This window comes from Dama dama, chromosome 20 (assembly GCF_033118175.1).
Source record: "Dama dama isolate Ldn47 chromosome 20, ASM3311817v1, whole genome shotgun sequence".
Lineage (NCBI taxonomy): Eukaryota > Metazoa > Chordata > Mammalia > Artiodactyla > Cervidae > Dama > Dama dama.
Window position 1 is genome coordinate 99,680,018 of NC_083700.1, and position 18,504 is coordinate 99,698,521.

General features: G+C 40.8%; 2 protein-coding genes across 2 annotated transcripts; one reads left to right on the forward strand and one right to left on the reverse strand.

Moving 5' to 3' along the window:
* Positions 1 to 6,165: 6,165 nt before the first annotated feature.
* LOC133040344 (olfactory receptor 2A12-like) lies at positions 6,166 to 7,113 on the forward strand. Its single transcript, XM_061120063.1, has one exon. It carries the CDS (start codon positions 6,166 to 6,168, stop codon positions 7,111 to 7,113), a length of 948 nt encoding a protein of 315 aa, XP_060976046.1.
* Positions 7,114 to 15,422: 8,309 nt separating this feature from the next.
* Positions 15,423 to 16,361, reverse strand: LOC133040001 (olfactory receptor 2D2-like). Its single transcript, XM_061119757.1, has one exon. It carries the CDS (start codon positions 16,359 to 16,361, stop codon positions 15,423 to 15,425), a length of 939 nt encoding a protein of 312 aa, XP_060975740.1.
* Between the last annotated feature and the right edge of the window lie 2,143 nt (positions 16,362 to 18,504).

Genomic DNA, 18,504 nt, shown 5'->3' on the forward strand with positions numbered 1-18,504 from the left:
TTATAATTGTAGCCTATTTAATCACAGAAGAACCCTGCAGAATTGGAGTTCAAGGTTGCATACAATAACAGGAGATCACAGTTTTGAAGTCTAGTACAGATTAAAAACCACAGCTATTCCATTTATATAAGATGATTATCTCTTAAATTACACGTTGACTCCTTATGAACATTATGTTTTACATAAAGTCATGCATCTAGAACAATCAGTTACACACTTCCAGCCCTAGAAAGTTTTTCAGTACCAATTACAATTTGGTCATGAAATGGGAGTGAGTTTAAGACATTGTCCATTCCTAAGGTTCAACCAAGTGTTGGCTAAAACATTAGGAACAACTCTGCTAAAGAAAATTATGTCCTTCCCTCCTTTCCCTCACAGTTTAGTTTTACTTGTTTATTTTTGGTGGTATTTGGTTGCACCCTGGTAATGTCTTTAGGATTGTCTATGTAGAATATCATGTCATCTGCAAACAGTGACAGTTTTACTTCTTTTCCAGTTTGAATGCCAGCTTTTCACTGTTAGGCATGATGTTAGCTGTAGCTGTAGCTTTGTTATATATGGCCTTTGTTATGTTAAGGTATATGCCCTCTATATCTGCTTTCTGGGGAGTTTTTATCATAAGTGGGTATTGACTTTTATCAAATTTTTTTTCTGCATCTATTGAGAAGATTCTTCAATTTGCTAATGTGGTGTATCACACTGATTGATTTGCAGATATTAAAAAATCCCTGCATCCATGGGGTGAATCCCACTTGATCATGGTGTATGATCCTTTTAATGTACTTTTGGATTTTATTTGCTAGCATTTTGTTGAGGATTTTCACATCTATGTTTGTCAGTGATATTAGCCTGTAATTTTCTCTCTCTCTCTCTCTCTCTCTCTCTCTTTTTGTGATATCTTTGTCTCGCTTTGGTATTGGGGGATTGTGGTCTCATTGAATGAGTTCAGCAGTGTTCCTTCCTCTGCAGTTTTTAGCAATGATTTCAGAAAGTTATGCATTAACTCTTCTGGAAATGTTTGGTTTCTCTGAAAATTATAATTGATATCCTAACTTATAGCCATCTAATCTACTGAAACTTAGAATAAGAGTATACAAAAACTTTGCTCTTGTTTGTCTTCATTCCCTCCTTCATATTTTTTTCCTATTGTCATACAGATTGCATCTTTGTACATTGTGCACCCATTAACACAGGTTTATAATTATTATTTTATGCAGTTGTCTTCTAAATTACATAAGAAAAATTACTAACAAAAATACATAGTCTCTTTTATATTTACATCTATAATTATCTCTACCAGTAGTCTTTATTATTTCATGATGATTTGATTTACTGTCTAATAGCTTCTCATTTCAGCCTTAAAGTCTCCCTTAATATTTCACGTAGTGCTTGCTAGCAACAGATTATTTCAGTTCTTGTTTGTTTGTGAATGCCTCAATTTATTCAGTCATGGCTGACTCTTTGTGACCCCATGGACTGTAACCCACCAGGCTCCTCCATCCACAGAATTTTCTAGGCAAGAGTACTGGAGTGGGTTGCCATTTCCTTCCCCAGGGGATCTTCCCAACCCAGGGATCAAACCTGGGTCTCCCGCATTGCAGGCAGATGCTTTACCATCTGAGCCACCAGGGAATCCCTAATTTATGCTTCATTTTTGGATAATAGTTTTACTGGACACAGTGGGGCTCCTGGGAACAAAGATTTTCTGTGTCCCCCATTTTTTTGGTTACTGGAAATAGCCTTCGTTCAGCCTCTATGACCTTTCCTGAGTTCCAACTTGGAACTAGTTGGAACTTTCCTGAGTTCCAACAGGCAGATCAAGCAGTTGCTATTTAGGAAAGAGAAGGGATGCAAGACCAGGGAGAAACAGTCAAGAGAAACAATAGTGCAGCCTTGGAGCAAAGTCCAGTTTCTCCATCAAGGGATACACACAAAAGTATCTTTAAGTTGTTTTGCAGATACTGAAACACCCTTCAGGAGGGAGAAGTTAATGATCAACAGTGGTATGCTGCCCACAAGCTTGTAGACCACAGACCAGGTGCAATCTGAATGTTGCTGATGCTTGACTCCTACTTACCTCACAACCAACCCATCAGAAGAATGTCCGTGAGCTTATCGTTTCCTCTTTGGACCATTACTATAAATCCTCTCACAATCCTAAATTGAGATAAATGTATTTTCAAGTCAGGAGCCCACTATATCCCCCTTTGCCTGGCAAAATAATAAAGCTATCCTTTTCTACTTCACCCAAAGCTCTATCTTCCAGATATGATTCAGTACTGGTATACAGAAAAACTGAGCTTTGGCATCATAAAAAAACAGAAAAAAAAAAAAAAGACTTTTAGGGAGTGGTAGGGACTCAGACTAGAGGGTCAGGGAGCTGGCCAATCACAGTCTTGAGTACTAGATGTTGGAGTTTGAAGTTGATGTTCACACCTTGGGGGATTCAAAGGCACAGAGAGCTCATTAGGAAGGCACTGGGTTTTCCTCATAGGAATTAAGGCCCCCAGGAGGAGAGTTTCAAAGGAAATATCCTCAGACTCCTGACCATCCCTCACACAGGGCCCAACAGCAGGTAACGAATGGCGGAGGTGCAGCAGGGGGGCCCAAGGTTTGGAGCATCCTGTCTTCTGCCTGTCCTAGTTTTTTCTACTGTTCACAAATCTTCACACCTGCATGTCCTTTCATGTCTGTGCTTCTTGCTCTATCCTTTGCTTCTCTGTACATCTCTCTTCCCTGTCTCTCTGACTTGCTTTTTTGTTTTCTTCTCTCTGTCCAACTGCCCTTCTTTCACTCTCTGTCTTTATCTTAGTGGCACAACTCCCTCAAGGCATCTGACTTCCTGCTGCCAATAAAAACAAAGAGGAGGAGGAGGAAGTGTTGTTGGGGAGACTGAAGCAATTAGGATTTTTAGGATATGGGAAAGAAAGAAGGCATCTGCAAGGAGATCTCAGCGGAGTCAGGGATTTGGGGCCACCTTGAAATCGGATGTTTCTCTAAGGATCTCTATTGAGGAGTGGGGAGCAAGACAGGCACCTACCACAAGATACCTGCAGTCCACTAATGCTCTTTGCCATACTTAGCAGGGATTGGGGACTGAGTGGGCTTTTGGAGCCTGCTAACCTATCCCCTATTCCCACTCCCCCTGTTTCTTCTCCTCTAAGCACCCCATGCTCTTTCCCCCACATATTCTGGACCATACTTGAAGAGATGGAGGTCACAGTGAATGAAAAATTGCTTCTAGCAAATGCTGTAGGAATAGGGGATGGAAGTCACAAGTGAGAAGTTACTGCAGTGCTCCAGGCAGTAGGCATTAGGAACAAACAAAATTATATAACAAAGAGAATAGAGAAGATGGGAAAGTTCTTAACTCTTCCACGTGGAATGAACCGGAAGAGTCTTCCTGTCCCACCTTTCTCTAAGTCTGGGTTGATCCCAGGGCATCCCAGACATTCAGTCAGCTAGGTTCAGCTTGAACTGCTCAACCCACAATAGGGAGCTCATTGCTTTTCAGGACAATTTTTCTGTCTATGGACAATTCTGAGAGTCAGAACATTTTCTTTAGTCAAATTGAAACTTGTTATCCCGGTAAAATTTACACATAATTCTAAAACTGGGGTGATGCAGAGCAATCTTATTCACGTTTCCTAACACAGCCCTTTCGATACTTCTGTAGACAGCGTCCTCCCTAGCTTAAATTTTTGCAGAGAAAATATTATCACTTGCTTAGATTTATTTTTTCACCATTGCCATATATCTTCCTACATGCAGCAACTTGTCCAACCCACCTTACTAGGACAGGGGTCATGGGAGTAAATTCTATATTTTCACATGTTTTTGCTCCACAGGAGAGGATAGATGTCAATCACTTCTCCTTGTCTTGCCAACACAGCATCTGGGATGGAGCGCAAAACTAGCATCCTTGATTTAATAACTTAATAAATATCAATTATTTAAGCTCCTACCATGTGCCAGGCATAATGATTGCCACTGCAGTAATAGTAGTGAGCAAAGTCTTTGCTTTAACAGTCTATTTGGGGGCAACACACAACAATCAGATAAATAATAGATACATTTTTTAGAGAAGTGAGATACAATGAAGAAAAGTGAAGCAGGCTAAAGAGACAGTAAAAGATAGTTGTACTTTACAGAGGATGGTGAAGAATGAGCTCTCTGGTGAAGTGACAATTGGACAGAAAAGCAAAGGAGGCAAAAGAGCTCACCCTGAAAGTATCTGGTAAAAGAACATGTAAGTACTTTTGTGGCAAGAGAATTTAGGTGAAAGCCAAGTTGGCAGAATAGAAGAATTACAATGTGGTTTCGGTGGACTGAGCAAAGGAGACAGTAATGGGAGATGATATCCAAGAGCTAGATCATATAGTGAAAATTAGGAGTCCAGTTTTAGACATGATGAGTTTTGTGTGCCTATTAAACATTCAAGGCAGAGTTCAAGTAGTCAGTCAGCTGGATATGTGGAGTTCAGGAAAGGGTCTGGGCAAAGTGATATAAATATGAAGATGTATTTAAGACAGAGTGGTTGGTTTCAGACCATTTTTCCAGTTGGGTGAGATGGGTTTGTGTCCTGATTCTGTGACTAATTCTGATAGATCATACCTTGGGTATGAGGTATGTTAAAAAGGAAAAATTCCTTGATATTATCCAACAGAACTGACACAGACTACTTCAGAATTTCTGCTACATTTTGACCTTTCAAATATTCTGTGTCCACATAAATTCTTAACTCCACTCCACCAACCACAATAGAAAGAGGATCACTCCTTCAAATTGAGCCCAATCCTTCCCTGGATCCCACCTTTTCCTGTTTCTTTAAACACTTGGTCCATGATTTAGTTTGTCATAACCCTGTAATTTTAGACTTCTCTATTAACTGGTCAGTTCCTCTACCATATGAACAAGCCAAAATCCTTACAACGTAAAATACTGTATTTTACCATCTAGTTCATGACTTACACCTCCTTTCCACCTGGTTCAAAAATCTTAGAAATCCCGCCTACACTTGGCTTCTTTTAACCTACTTCATGTATTAATAGACATCTGTTGCAACTATTCTCCCAAAGTCTCTTTGTTGCTAAAAGTGATAGACAACTTTTAAGATTCTTCTCTTACTTGATGTCTTCTTCACACATTTGACCACAAAGACCGCCTTCTCCTTGCAGACCTTGTCTCATCTGGGGTTTCTGTGTTGTATCGTCTCTCTTTGGTCACTCAATACTGCCTTCTCTGGATTCTCCTTTAAGCCTGTCCTTTAATACTGGAGCTTTTCAAGGTTCTGGTTAGTTTTCTTCTTCTGCGCACTCTCTTTGAGTGGTCCCACCCCTTCTGATGGCTTCAGTTCCTCCAGAAGTGCTGATAACACGCAGATTCCTATCTCCAAAGCATTTTCTTTAGGTTTTGATCCATCAGTCCAATAGATACTAGGAGTCCCACAAGCTCCCTGAATCCAAGGCTAGACTTATCATGTTTCCCTCTCAGCTCTTTTCCCAAACTTACCTCTCCCATTTCCCTCTCTTTTCTTCTTTTAATCCTCGTGCCTCCTCTGCCTCTCCTTCTCTCTCCTATGTGAGCCACCTGCGGCTCACTGGAACACATGACTTTGACTCTCCATGGGGCACAGTTTATTTCCAAATAACAGCTCTTTTCTTGATACTACAGACTTAAGATACCTAACAACCGTGTTTCTAAAGTTCTAGTGTATTCAAGTGCTTCTGCTGAAGCCCATTTTTGGGGAAGCTTCAAAGGAAGGGCAGACATCCCCATTTGATATGAAACAGAGCACATGCTGTATCCACAGATATTTAATTCTTTCCTTGGCCACTTTAAAATATTTTATAAGTTGCATGAACTACACATGTTCACGAAGTAAAACAAATAGGTTTAGATGCTCCTTTTGCAAGTTCTACATTTTGAAAAGCAGAGTTTGTTATTTGGGATCTCAAGATAAATTAGGATTAAATAATACAATATTGACATGCTGTTTCATATCAAGTGGAAATTCTTTTAAAAATTTGGCTTTGCAATCGTCCTGATATGCACTTACTTTGCTACTGGTATCTGGTACTCCTAATTCGAATAACGGCAAAATTTGAATCTGGAGATTTCACTTTATGGATCATGACTCTGTTATTTCTCTACACCAGGAGAAGGATGCAGGACTTCCTTTTGGGAAACCGCAGCTCCCTTACTGAATTTATTCTTCTAGGATTCTCTGGCAACACAAAGATAAATGTTATTCTATTCAGCATTTTCTTTTTCCTCTACCTTGTCACCCTTCTGGGCAATGGGCTCATTATCACCTTGATATGCAAGGATTCCCGCCTCTACACGCCCATGTATTTTTTTCTTAGTGTCCTATCCATTCTGGATATGGGGTATGTCACCACCACAGTGCCTCAGATGCTGGTGCATCTGGTTTCCAAGAAAAAGACCATTTCTTACGTTGGATGTGTGGCCCAGATGTACATCTTTCTGATGCTAGGTATCACTGAGTCTTGGCTTTTTGCAATCATGGCTTACGACAGGTATGTAGCTATTTGCCACCCCCTGAGGTATAATGTCATCATGAGCCCTTTGCTGTGTGGGTTAATGGTGGCCTTCTGCGGATTCTGGGGTACTAGTTGTGCTCTGATATATACCATCTCTGCTATGATTCTTCCCTATTGTGGACCCAATGAGATAAATCATTTCTTCTGTGAAGTACCTGCAGTCTTGAAGTTAGCCTGTGCAGACACGTCTCTCAATGACCAGGTGGACTTCGTCTTGGGCTTCATCCTTCTGTTGGTCCCACTCTCCCTCATCATCATTGTGTACGTCAATATATTTGCTGCCATCTTGAGAATTCGCTCATCCCAAGGGCGGCTCAAGGCCTTTTCCACCTGTGCCTCCCACATCACTGTGGTCACCATGTTCTCTATTCCATGCATGGTCATGTACATGAGACCTGGATCAGAGGCCTCCCCAGAAGAGGATAAGAAGCTGGCACTGTTCTACAATGTCATCTCTGCCTTCCTCAACCCCATCATCTACAGCCTGAGGAACAAAGATGTAAAGAGGGCTTTCCTCAAAGTGACAGGCTGGGGCAATGCACCAGAATGAAGTCACAGAAGCTGGGGCACCCGCAACAAACCCAGGACACAGCCTACATGACCTCTCCATCCAAATTCTTTCGACTGTCCCTGGGCACACCTGATATATCAGTTGGCTACATTCAGTGGGGATGCATATCAGAGCACCTGAAGAGCTAAGGCAGTGGGAGTCCCTCAAGCACAAAGATACCAGAGAGTGGACCCCATGTAGGCAAGTCCCATGTTTGATTCATCTCCATATCACCAGTTTATAAGATTTAGTGAAGAACTGGCATCAATGTTTATTTTTAATAAAATATTGTTTTATTAAAATAATAAAAATATTATTATTTTTATTACTAAATGAACACAAGACTGGGTGCTCGAGCTCTAGACTCCTGAAATAAATTCAAATTTATGGGGATGAGATGACTTCCAGATTCCCAGATCAGTGACCCAACTATAGCTTAATCAGGGGTTTGACAAGTTCTGAAGTAAGACTAATTTACAAGAAATAGATGGTTGTCCTATAAAATAGAGTTCAGGGATGTAATAAAGGTCAGTTTTCATTTAGTACTATTAAGAGATAATGAATTTAGGACACAGAAACTCTCATGCCACTAACGAAAGGAACTCTGTTTTAGTGAGGTGATATTTGTAGAGGGGACTAGAATCTCCTAGTAATTGGGTGAAAATCTCCTCCCACCCAGACACTTTTATAATGTATTTTCAACTTTATTGAAGTGCACTGACATATAATGAGTGGTAGATATTAAAAGTAAATATTCTGATGAGTTCTGAAACATGAATATAGCTGTGAAACCATTGCCATAATCAAAATCGTCATAACCACCATTCCCCCAAGTTTTATTGTGATCTTTGCAATTCCTCTGTATTAGTTATCTATCTATTGTTGTGTAACAAATCACCTCCCCCCAGTTTTGTGTCTTAAAACAACAAGCATTTTTAAATTTTTTTTACACTTTCTGTGGGTCAAGAATTTGAATGAAAGTTTTCTGGGTCCTCTGGATTAGGTGCTTTCAGGAGACTGCAATAAAGGTATCAGCTGGAAGAGTTGATCTTCTAAAGTTCAACTGGGGAAGAATCTACTTCTAAGCACACATGGCTCTTTGCAGGGTTAAGTCCTACCAGGCTACTGGATTGGGGGTCTTGTTTTCTTCCTGACTGTTGTTTGGTTCATTCATCACTTCCTTTAGTGTGGACTTCTCCCTATAGCAGCTCTGCATGTGGCAGCTGGCTTTATCTGAGCGAGCAAGAGAGAGAGCAAGAGAGAGCCTGTGAGAAATGTGGAAGCCAGGGTCTTTTGTAGCCTAATCTTGAATGTGACTTCTAATCACTTTTGGGATATTCATGAATAGCAAACTAATGGATTTAGCCCAGATTCAAGGGGAGGGGATTACCTTAGACATGAATACCAGAATACAGGGGTCATTGGTTCATGTAAACTTCTCCTGTGTGATTCAGACTCTTGCTGCTACTCAAGGAGGGGGTCTATGGTTTAGTGTCACCAACATCATCTAGGACTTGTTAAGAAGTACAGAATCTTGGCACCCTACACATCTATGGGATCAGAATTTCACTTGACAAGATATTTCAGGCGATTCTTATGCACATTCGAGTTTGATAACAGTGATTTAGCCAACACTGCAAGGACAGTATCACACAACCTGTATCAGTAGACCTGTAGTATAACTACAGCTTTTTTTGTTAAAAAATATTTGTGAAAATTTAAGCTCAGAAGTGAATAAAGCTTTTTAAAAACTAAGAGGAGAAACCTAAACTTCCTTGACACAAGTTTGGCTCCAGGGTTTCAGGTAAAACTGATCTTAAATTCTCTTGTCTCTGAGACTTTGTCATTTGTAATGAGTCAGTTATCTGACACTGTAATTATCTTGAGAAAAATCTGAATTTTTCTTCCGGCCACCTTGTTTGTAACTCTCTCTTAATTTTGTTGAGAAGAATAAAAAAGAGTAGCATCTGGCTATCTGGAATTGGCAGAAGGAAAAGGGCTAGAGTTATTGACATTTTATTATCTTATCTCAAAGAAAGGCAACTTTTTTTGTTCAATTTCCCTGAGAGTTACCATCCATATCTTCATTTTTCTCTGGAAAAAATTTTCTAGAAAGAGTTGTCCATACTCTAATTTCTGTCCTACAATCTTCTCTGAAACACACCAGTTAGGTTTGACTCTTATTCACACCATTAACATTTCCTTCACCACTACCTCATTTTAGTTCAATTTGGTCGCTCAGTCATATCCAACTCTGTGAACCCATGGACTGCAACATGCCAGGCCTCCCTGTCCATCACCAACTCCCAGTTCAGTCCAGTTCAGTCACTCAGTCATGTCCGATTCTTTGTGACCCCATGAATCACAGCATGCCAGGCCTCCCTGTCCATCACCAACTCCCAGAGTCTACCAAAACTCATGCCCATCGAGTCAGTGATGCCATCCAGCCATCTCATCCTCTGTCGTCCCCTTCTTCTCCTGCCCCCAATCCCTCCCAGCATCAGGGTCTTTTCCAATGAGTCAACTCTTCGCATGAGGTGGCCAAAGTATTGGAGTTTCAGCTTCAGCATCAGTCCTTCCAATGAACACCCAGGACTTATCTCCTTCAGGATGGACTGGTTTGATCTCCTTGCAGTCCAAGGGACTCTCAAGAGTCTTCTCCAGCACCACATTTCAAAAGCATCAATTTTTCAGTGCTCAGCTTTCTTCACAGTCCAACTCTCACATCCATACATGGCCACTGGAAAAACCATAGCCTTGACCAGATGGACCTTTGTTGGCAAAGTAATGTCTCTGCTTTTTAATATGCTATCAAGGTTGGTCATAACTTTCCTTCCAAGGAGTAAGGGTCTTTTAATTTCATGGCTGCAATCACCATCTGCAGTGATTTTGGAGCCCCCCAAAATAAAGTCTGACACTGTTTCCACTGTCTCCTCATCTATTTCCCATGAGGTGATGGGACCAGATGCCATGATCTTAGTTTTCTGAATGTTGAGCTTTAAGCCAACTTTTTCACTCTCCTCTTTCACTTTCATCAAGAGGCTCTTTAGTTCCTCTTCACTTTCTGCCATAAGGGTGGTGTCATCTCATATCTGAGGTTATTGATATTACTTCCGTCAGTCTTGATTCCAGCTTGTGCTTCCTCCAGCCCAGCGTTTCTCATGATGTACTCTGCATATAAGTTAAATAAGCAGGGTGACAATATACAGCCTTGACGTACTCCTTTTCCTTTTTGGAACCAATCTGTTGTTCCGTGTCCAGTTCTAACTGTTGCTTCCTGACCTGCATACAGATTTCTCAAGAGGCAGGTCGGGTGGTCTGGTATTCCCATCTCTTTCAGAATTTTCCACAGTTTACTGTGATCCACACAGTCGAAGGCTTTGGCATAGTCAATAAAGCAGAAACAGATGTTTTTCTGGAACTCTGTTGCTTTTTCGATGATCCCGTGGATGTTGGCAATTTGATCTCTGGTTCTTCTGCCTTTTCTAAAACCAGCTTGAACATCTGGAAGTTCACGGTTCACGTATTGCTAAAACCTGGCTTGGAGAATTTTGAGCATTACTTTGCAAGCCTGTGAGATGAGTGCAATTGTGTGGTAGTTTGAGCATTCCTTGGGATTGCCTTTCTTTGGGGTTGGAATGAAAACTGACCTTTTCCAGTCCTGTGGCCCCTGCTGAGTTTTCCAAATTTGCTGGCATATTGAGTGCAGCACTTTCACAGCATCATCTTTTATGATTTGAAATAACTCAACTGGAATTCCATCACCTTCCCTTGCTTTGTCCATAGTGATGCTTCCTAAGGCCCACTTGACTTCACAGTCCAGGATGTCTGGCTCTAGGTGAGTGATCACACCATCGTGACTATCTGGGTCGTGAAGATCTTTTTTGTACAGTTCTTCTGTGTATTGTTGCCACTTTTTCTTAACATCTTCTGCTTCTGTTAGGTCCACACCATTTCTGTCCTTTATTGAGCCCATCTTTGCATGAAATGTTCCCTTGGTATCTCTAATTTTCTTATAGGGGACTGGAATGCAAAAGTAGGAAGTCAAGAAACACCTGCAGTAACAGGCAAATTTGGCCTTGGAGTACAGAATGAAGCAGGGTAAAGGCTAATAGAGTTTTGCCAAGAGAACACACTGGTCATAGCAAACACCCTCTTTCAACAACACAAGAGAAGACTCTACACATGGACATCACCAGATGGCCAACACCAAAATCAGACTGATTATATTCTTTGCAGCCAAAGTTGGAGAAGCTCTATACAGTCATCAAAAACAAGACCAGGAACTGACTGTGGCTCAGATGATGAACCCCTTATTGCCAAATTCAGACTTAAATTGAAAAAAGTGGGGGAAACCACTAGACCATTCACATATGATCTAAATCAAATCCCTTATGATTATACAGTGGAAGTGAGAAATAGATTTAAGGGACTAGATCTGATAGACAGAGTGCCTGACAGACCGCTTAACTACGGATGGAGGTTTGTAACATTGTACAGGAGACAGGGATCAAGACCATCCCAAAGAAAAAGAAATGCAAAAAAGTAAAATGGCTGTCTGAGGAGGCCTCACAAATAGCTGGGAAAAGAAGGGAAGCAAAATGCAAAGGAGAAAAGGAAAGATATACCCATTTGAATGCAGAATTCCAAAGAATAGGAAGGAGAAATAAGAAAGCCTTCCTCAGTGATCAGTGCAAATAAAAAAAATAGAGGAAAATAATAGAATGGGAATGACTAGAGATCTCTTCAAGAAAATTAGAGATACCAAGGGAACATTTCATGCAAAGATGGGCTCAATAAAGGACAGAAATGGTGTGGACCTAACAGAAGCAGAAGATGTTAAGAAGAAGTGGCAACAATACACAGAAGAACTGTACAAAAAAGATCTTCACGACCCAGATAGTCACGATGGTGTGATCACTCACCTAGAGCCAGACATCCTGGACTGTGAAGTCAAGTGGGCCTTAGGAAGCATCACTATGGACAAAGCAAGGGAAGGTGATGGAATTCCAGTTGAGTTATTTCAAATCATAAAAGATGATGCTGTGAAAGTGCTGCACTCAATATGCCAGCAAATTTGGAAAACTCAGCAGGGGCCACAGGACTGGAAAAGGTCAGTTTTCATTCCAACCCCAAAGAAAGGCAATCCCAAGGAATGCTCATACTACTGCACAATTGCACTCATCTCACAGGCTTGCAAAGTAATGCTCAAAATTCTCCAAGCCAGGTTTTAGCAATACGTGAACCGTGAACTTCCAGATGTTCAAGCTGGTTTTAGAAAAGGCAGAAGAACCAGAGATCAAATTGCCAACATCCACGGGATCATCGAAAAAGCAACAGAGTTCCAGAAAAACATCTGTTTCTGCTTTATTGACTATGCCAAAGCCTTCGACTGTGTGGATCACAGTAAACTGTGGAAAATTCTGAAAGAGATGGGAATACCAGACCACCCGACCTGCCTCTTGAGAAATCTGTATGCAGGTCAGGAAGCAACAGTTAGAACTGGACACGGAACAACAGATTGGTTCCAAAAAGGAAAAGGAGTACGTCAAGGCTGTATATTGTCACCCTGCTTATTTAACTTATATGCAGAGTACATCATGAGAAACGCTGGGCTGGAGGAAGCACAAGCTGGAATCAAGACTGACGGAAGTAATATCAATAACCTCAGATATGAGATGACACCACCCTTATGGCAGAAAGTGAAGAGGAACTAAAGAGCCTCTTGATGAAAGTGAAAGAGGAGAGTGAAAAAGTTGGCTTAAAGCTCAACATTCAGAAAACTAAGATCATGGCATCTGGTCCCATCACCTCATGGGAAATAGATGAGGAGACAGTGGAAACAGTGTCAGACTTTATTTTGGGGGGCTCCAAAATCACTGCAGATGGTGACTGCAGCCATGAAATTAAAAGACCCTTACTCCTTGGAAGGAAAGTTATGACCAACCTTGATAGCATATTAAAAAGCAGAGACATTACTTTGCCAACAAAGGTCCATCTGGTCAAGGCTATGGTTTTTCCAGTGGCCATGTATGGATGTGAGAGTTGGACTGTGAAGAAAGCTGAGCACTGAAAAATTGATGCTTTTGAAATGTGGTGCTGGAGAAGACTCTTGAGAGTCCCTTGGACTGCAAGGAGATCAAACCAGTCCATCCTGAAGGAGATAAGTCCTGGGTGTTCATTGGAAGGACTGATGCTGAAGCTGAAACTCCAATACTTTGGCCACCTCATGCGAAGAGTTGACTCATTGGAAAAGACCCTGATGTTGGGAGGGATTGGGGGCAGGAGAAGAAGGGGACGACAGAGGATGAGATGGCTGGATGGCATCACTGACTCGATGGGCATGAGTTTTGGTAGACTCTGGGAGTTGGTGATGGACAGGGAGGACTGGCATGTTGCAGTCCATGGTTTCGCAAAGAGTCGCATATGACTGAGAAACTAAACTGAACTGAACTGAAGATTTGAGAAAGTCCTAAGTGCCATATAGTCAGGGCTTAGACTAATTACTATTCTTGGGTGTATAAAGTATGAATATTACTTTTAGGTAAGTCTGTGCTCATGCTAGCAATGTATGAAATCCATGTTTTATTATATACTGGAAAACTCTGACATATTGTCTTAAAAACTCTGCCAGTTTCTGAACATGAACAAGTGTTATCTCACTGACATTTTATCTGCATTTCTTTGGTGCCTACTGTGGTGTGATTTCTGCATATGTTTATTAATTCTATGATTTTTCAAAAAAAGAACTGTGGTCAGTTTTCCTGATTGTTTATATTTTTCTTTCCAATTTGTCAAAGCTCCATCTGTGTTAATTATTTTATTCATATGTCTGTACGTATGTTGTAGTTATGTGCCCTGTGTTGTTATTTGCCTTTAATTTTGTTTCATTATTTATAAAACACTCTGGCACCTGGATTGGAGAATTGGATAGTACGTTTGGGGACGTTTTGAACCTCTATAACCCATTCACAAATTGTGTCAGTTAGATAACCTATTGCACCCTTGCCATGTCCTCTCATGGAGGGGACAGACATTCATGTTATATTTTTTGGTCAGCCCAGCTGATTATTTTGCAAGGAGTTTCATAGTCAATGAACAAGCCAATCAGCAAGAGGCTTGGAAAGATGAACCCAAGGGAGCAACATGTTAGCTTATGGGACAAGTTTCCAGAAACTCGTGGGAATTGCTTTGAGGAGTGCTGAAGTTCCTGTGGCACCCAGCGGTCAGTAAATGTAGGTGATGCTCAGTACATAACCCTGCAGGTCTATGAAACGTGGGGAAAAGCGATTCATATTTGTAAAGATTCTATGAGAAATAAACATTGTTTCAGGGAAAGTCCCTTCAAGCAAGAGAGAACAGAGCAAAAACTCCCCACTGAATATTTAACCTCTCTCTCTTAATTCTCTAATTTTTGCATCCAGGGGTTGTATTCACCCTCTCCACCTCCTCTAATTTCTCTCATCCTTAAGTGGACAAAGTCCCTTCTCCTTGAGACTACCCAAGAGAGGCTAAAGTTAAAAAAAAAAAGGACACTATTATTAATAGAAACAAGGAGAAAAGGGAAATCAAGAGTATAAAACTACAAAAGAACAGAAAAAAATCATGGTAAAAGAGAATTTTCGACTTTCTCAGACAACTTCAATTGACTCTAGATGATCTAACTGACACAGTTTGTGAATGGGTTATAGAGGTTCATTTCCTCCTTCTTAAGTCCCTTCTGCGTCTTAGAATCTCCTCTTAACCATTTCTGAGTTTCTCCTTCTTCCTCTCTCTCCCCCTCCACCACCCATTTTCCCCTTTCTCTCTGCAGATCCAGTCACTTCCACAGAACAGGAAGATCATGGCCATGTAAGAGTTGGTAATTCATCCCTGAGTAAAAAATTTTATAAATTAAAGCTAACATTTGCTAAAGAATTACTGTATGCCAGTTCTTTACCTTTAGTGTATTATCACATTTAATCATTACAACTTCCCTGTGAGGAAGCGATCTAAACCTTAGAATTAAGTTAAATGAGCTGCAAGAATTCACATGCCTAGTGATTGGTAAAGCCAAGTCTCTCATCCTGGTCTGTCTGGCACTAGAGTTCAGGTTCTTGACCACTGTGTTAGATCTGGATCCTCTTTATCTCAAACCACACCACCATACATAATGCTGATGACTAAGCACCCTGTTCTCTCCCACAGGCCCAGGGTGAACAGTTAGCTATCTGAAGACCACCATTTCAGGTCTCGTGAAAGTGTGTTTGAGGAGTTGATGAGTGTGCGTTCTGCATTGTAAGACTTCCCAGATCTTCATCTTTAAAATGTCACCCTGGGGTGCTGCCCCTTCCCATCAGTTTGAGGAAAGCATTTTTCACATCCTTGTTCCTCAGGCTGTAGATGACAGGGTTGAGGAAGGCTGTGGCAATGTTATAGAAAAGGGCCATTTTCTTGCTACTATTTGACAAAGAATCAGAGCCAGGGCTCATGTACGTGATGATGCATGGAATAGCAAACATGGTAACCACGGTGATGTGGGAGGCACAGGTAGAGAAAGCCTTTATCCGCCCCTGGGCTGAGCGGATCTTCGTGATGGTGAAAAAGATGTTGACATAGACAAGGACAATCAGGGAGAGTGGGACCACAATGACATTGAAGCCTGTGATGAAGTCCACCAAGTCATTGAGGGATGTGTCTGCACAGGCCAGCTTCAGGACTGCAGGGATCTCACAGAAGTAGTGGTCAACTTCATTAGGGCCACAGTAGGGAAGGTGCATAGCAAAGAAGGTATCAGTCAGGCCACCCACCACACCATAGGCTGCACAGATGCCCACCATGAGAAGGCACACCCAGCGGCTCATGATGACCTTATACTGGAGAGGGTGGCAGATGGCCACGTACCTGTCCACAGACATGATGGAGAAAAGCCAGGACTCAGTGATCCCAAAGAGGAGGAAGATGTACATCTGGGCCACACATCTAGCAAAAGAGATGGCTCTCTTCTTGCTGAGAATGTGCACGAGCATCTGGGGCACCATCGTGGTGGTGTAGCACATGTCCAACAGGGAGAGGACACTGATGAAGAAGTACATGGGCGTGTGGAGGCGTGTGTCCTGGTGGATGAGGGTGATGAGGAGGCTGTTGCTCACAAGGATGAGCAGGTAAAAGACCAGAAAGAAGGTGAAGAGCAGAGGATTGGTCCTGGGGTTCGAGGCAAAGCCCAACAGGATGAATTCTGTCACAGCGGACTGGTTGAGCTCCTGCATTGTGCTCTGCCTGTTTAAAGAATTTGAAGTATATGTAATGTATCGGGTTTCGGTGCCAAGGAATTTTCACACTTATTGTTTCATTTATGTCTCCTAACAGGAAGTTTAAATTAGCAGTTGGAGGTACTACTGGATATGTCCCCGTAATAGTTTGAATGATTTTGGGGTTTTGTTTGGGATTAAGTTGAGGGTCATCATTATGAAACGGAGAAGACCAAGTCAGAGAAGTGCTGTATTCGATGTTCCATTCTGTTACTCCCTTCCTGAGACAGACTTACCTTTCTCTCTGTTATTCATCCCATTTTCTGTTTTTCTTGGGACAACAGAGGTTGCTAAGCCTTGGTTTAAGGATCAAGATTAGGACTATTACACTCATTATTTGGGTTAAGGTTTTTTTTTATCACTGTTAGGTTTAGCATTAAGTTTAGAATTGGGGATTAAAGTGGATTCTACATGAAGTTTTGACTTCATATTTAAGATTTACCTTTTTCTAGAGAACAAAAGTTTACTGGTGTTCATGAATGATGTTATTGATTCATCATGTTTTTGCCAAAAACTTACCGTTTGTTATAAATCAGAAAGGTAAGGAAGAGTTAAAAATAATATGGGTGGAAAAGTGATTTCACACAGTCTACCAAGATAAATTCTAAACATGTCAAAGAGTGTAACTCAAAAAATACAATTATAAAGCAACTTAGGAGAAAATACACTTGGGTGAGTATTTATTTTATGATGGAACAGAGAAAGGCTGTTGGCATCAACAGAGTGTTCTAAGTCCTTCAGCCTCATGGTATTGACCCCTTTTCCTCTAATAAGCAAACAAAGCAACACAACTCCTCAATTTGAGTTGCTCTATAATTCCTCAGTATTGTTGAGGGATTCTTGTGCATTTCTGTTCATTTTGCTCTAAAATCTGTGCTGCTGTTCAATCCTTGACCCCCCTAATTGTCTTTCTTGTGTCAGTACTGACCTCTTCAGTGGTTCATCCCTATCCTCTTTCTCTTTTATGCCCCAAAGTTTACCAACACAAGGATGCTATTTGTAAGACTCATCCTGAAGGTGTAGTAAAAGGATGATGACTTACATTGCAGCGCAGAATAGAAAATGATTTTACAAATGAACACAGTATTGTAAAGTCCGTTAAGTCATCTGTGCAGCAGATTTTCCTCTCTATCCTCCAGCCAGCTGTTTCTAACCTCCTTCCTGGAACCTCATCTCATCTCTTTTTTGTCTCCCTGCTCTAGGATTTGCCTTACTCCTGTTACCAGGGCAACCAGCCACAAACCCCCAATTCCTCTAACTCAGTGCTTTTCGACTTTCCTATGCTTCAGAATCCCCTGGAGGGCTTGTCAGATGCTGCTGTGTCTCATACCAAGTTGTGATTTGGAAAATCTTGGGTGGAGCCTGAGAATTTGCATTTCTAATAAGTTGCTAGGTAATGCAGATGCTGGGGGCCACACTTTGAGAACTGATCTACTTAGTTGTAAAGGGAAATTTGGCTCTTTCACAGTTTGTCTCTACATTATGCTCAAGCTGCTACATTCCCCATGGCCCAGACCAATATTTTCTTTCTTTCATGTGAGCATAAAAATAAAGGAAGAAAACTAAAGAAAAAGATAAATAGTCCCGGCTATATAAAATGGAAATTTTCTCTAAGTTAAAAAAATGAATAATATTTGTTGCATATGTGGAATACAAGTGATTAATATCATTAGAATATAAAGAATATAAAGATTGCTTCTTCATAAAGAAAAGCAATAATAACTGAGAATATGAATAATCCATTTACAAAAGAGGAGATTAATGAACAATGAACCTACAAAAGTTTAAACTTAATAGTAATCAAAGACTGCAAGTTAAAACATCAATGAAAGAGTTTTAACCTAATATTGACAAAAAATTATTTTAAAATGATAATATCTGGCATCAACCAGCTTATGGTAAAAGAGAAATTCTTATATATTGATATGGGAATTCATATGGAAATAAATTGCTCTAATCTTTCTGTAGGAAAATTTGACAATATGTAATTTTACCTGTCATAGCTCCTTGGAAGGAAAGCTATGTATGACAAACCTTGACAGCATATTAAAAAGCAGAGACATCACTTTGCCGACAAAGGTCCATATGGTTACAGCTATGG

What these genes read in the sequence shown, in the direction of transcription:
- LOC133040344 (XM_061120063.1), top strand. Translation starts at nt 6,166, where the DNA reads ATGCAGGACTTCCTTTTGGGAAACCGCAGCTCCCTTACTGAATTTATT.
- LOC133040001 (XM_061119757.1), bottom strand. Translation starts at nt 16,361, where the DNA reads ATGCAGGAGCTCAACCAGTCCGCTGTGACAGAATTCATCCTGTTGGGC.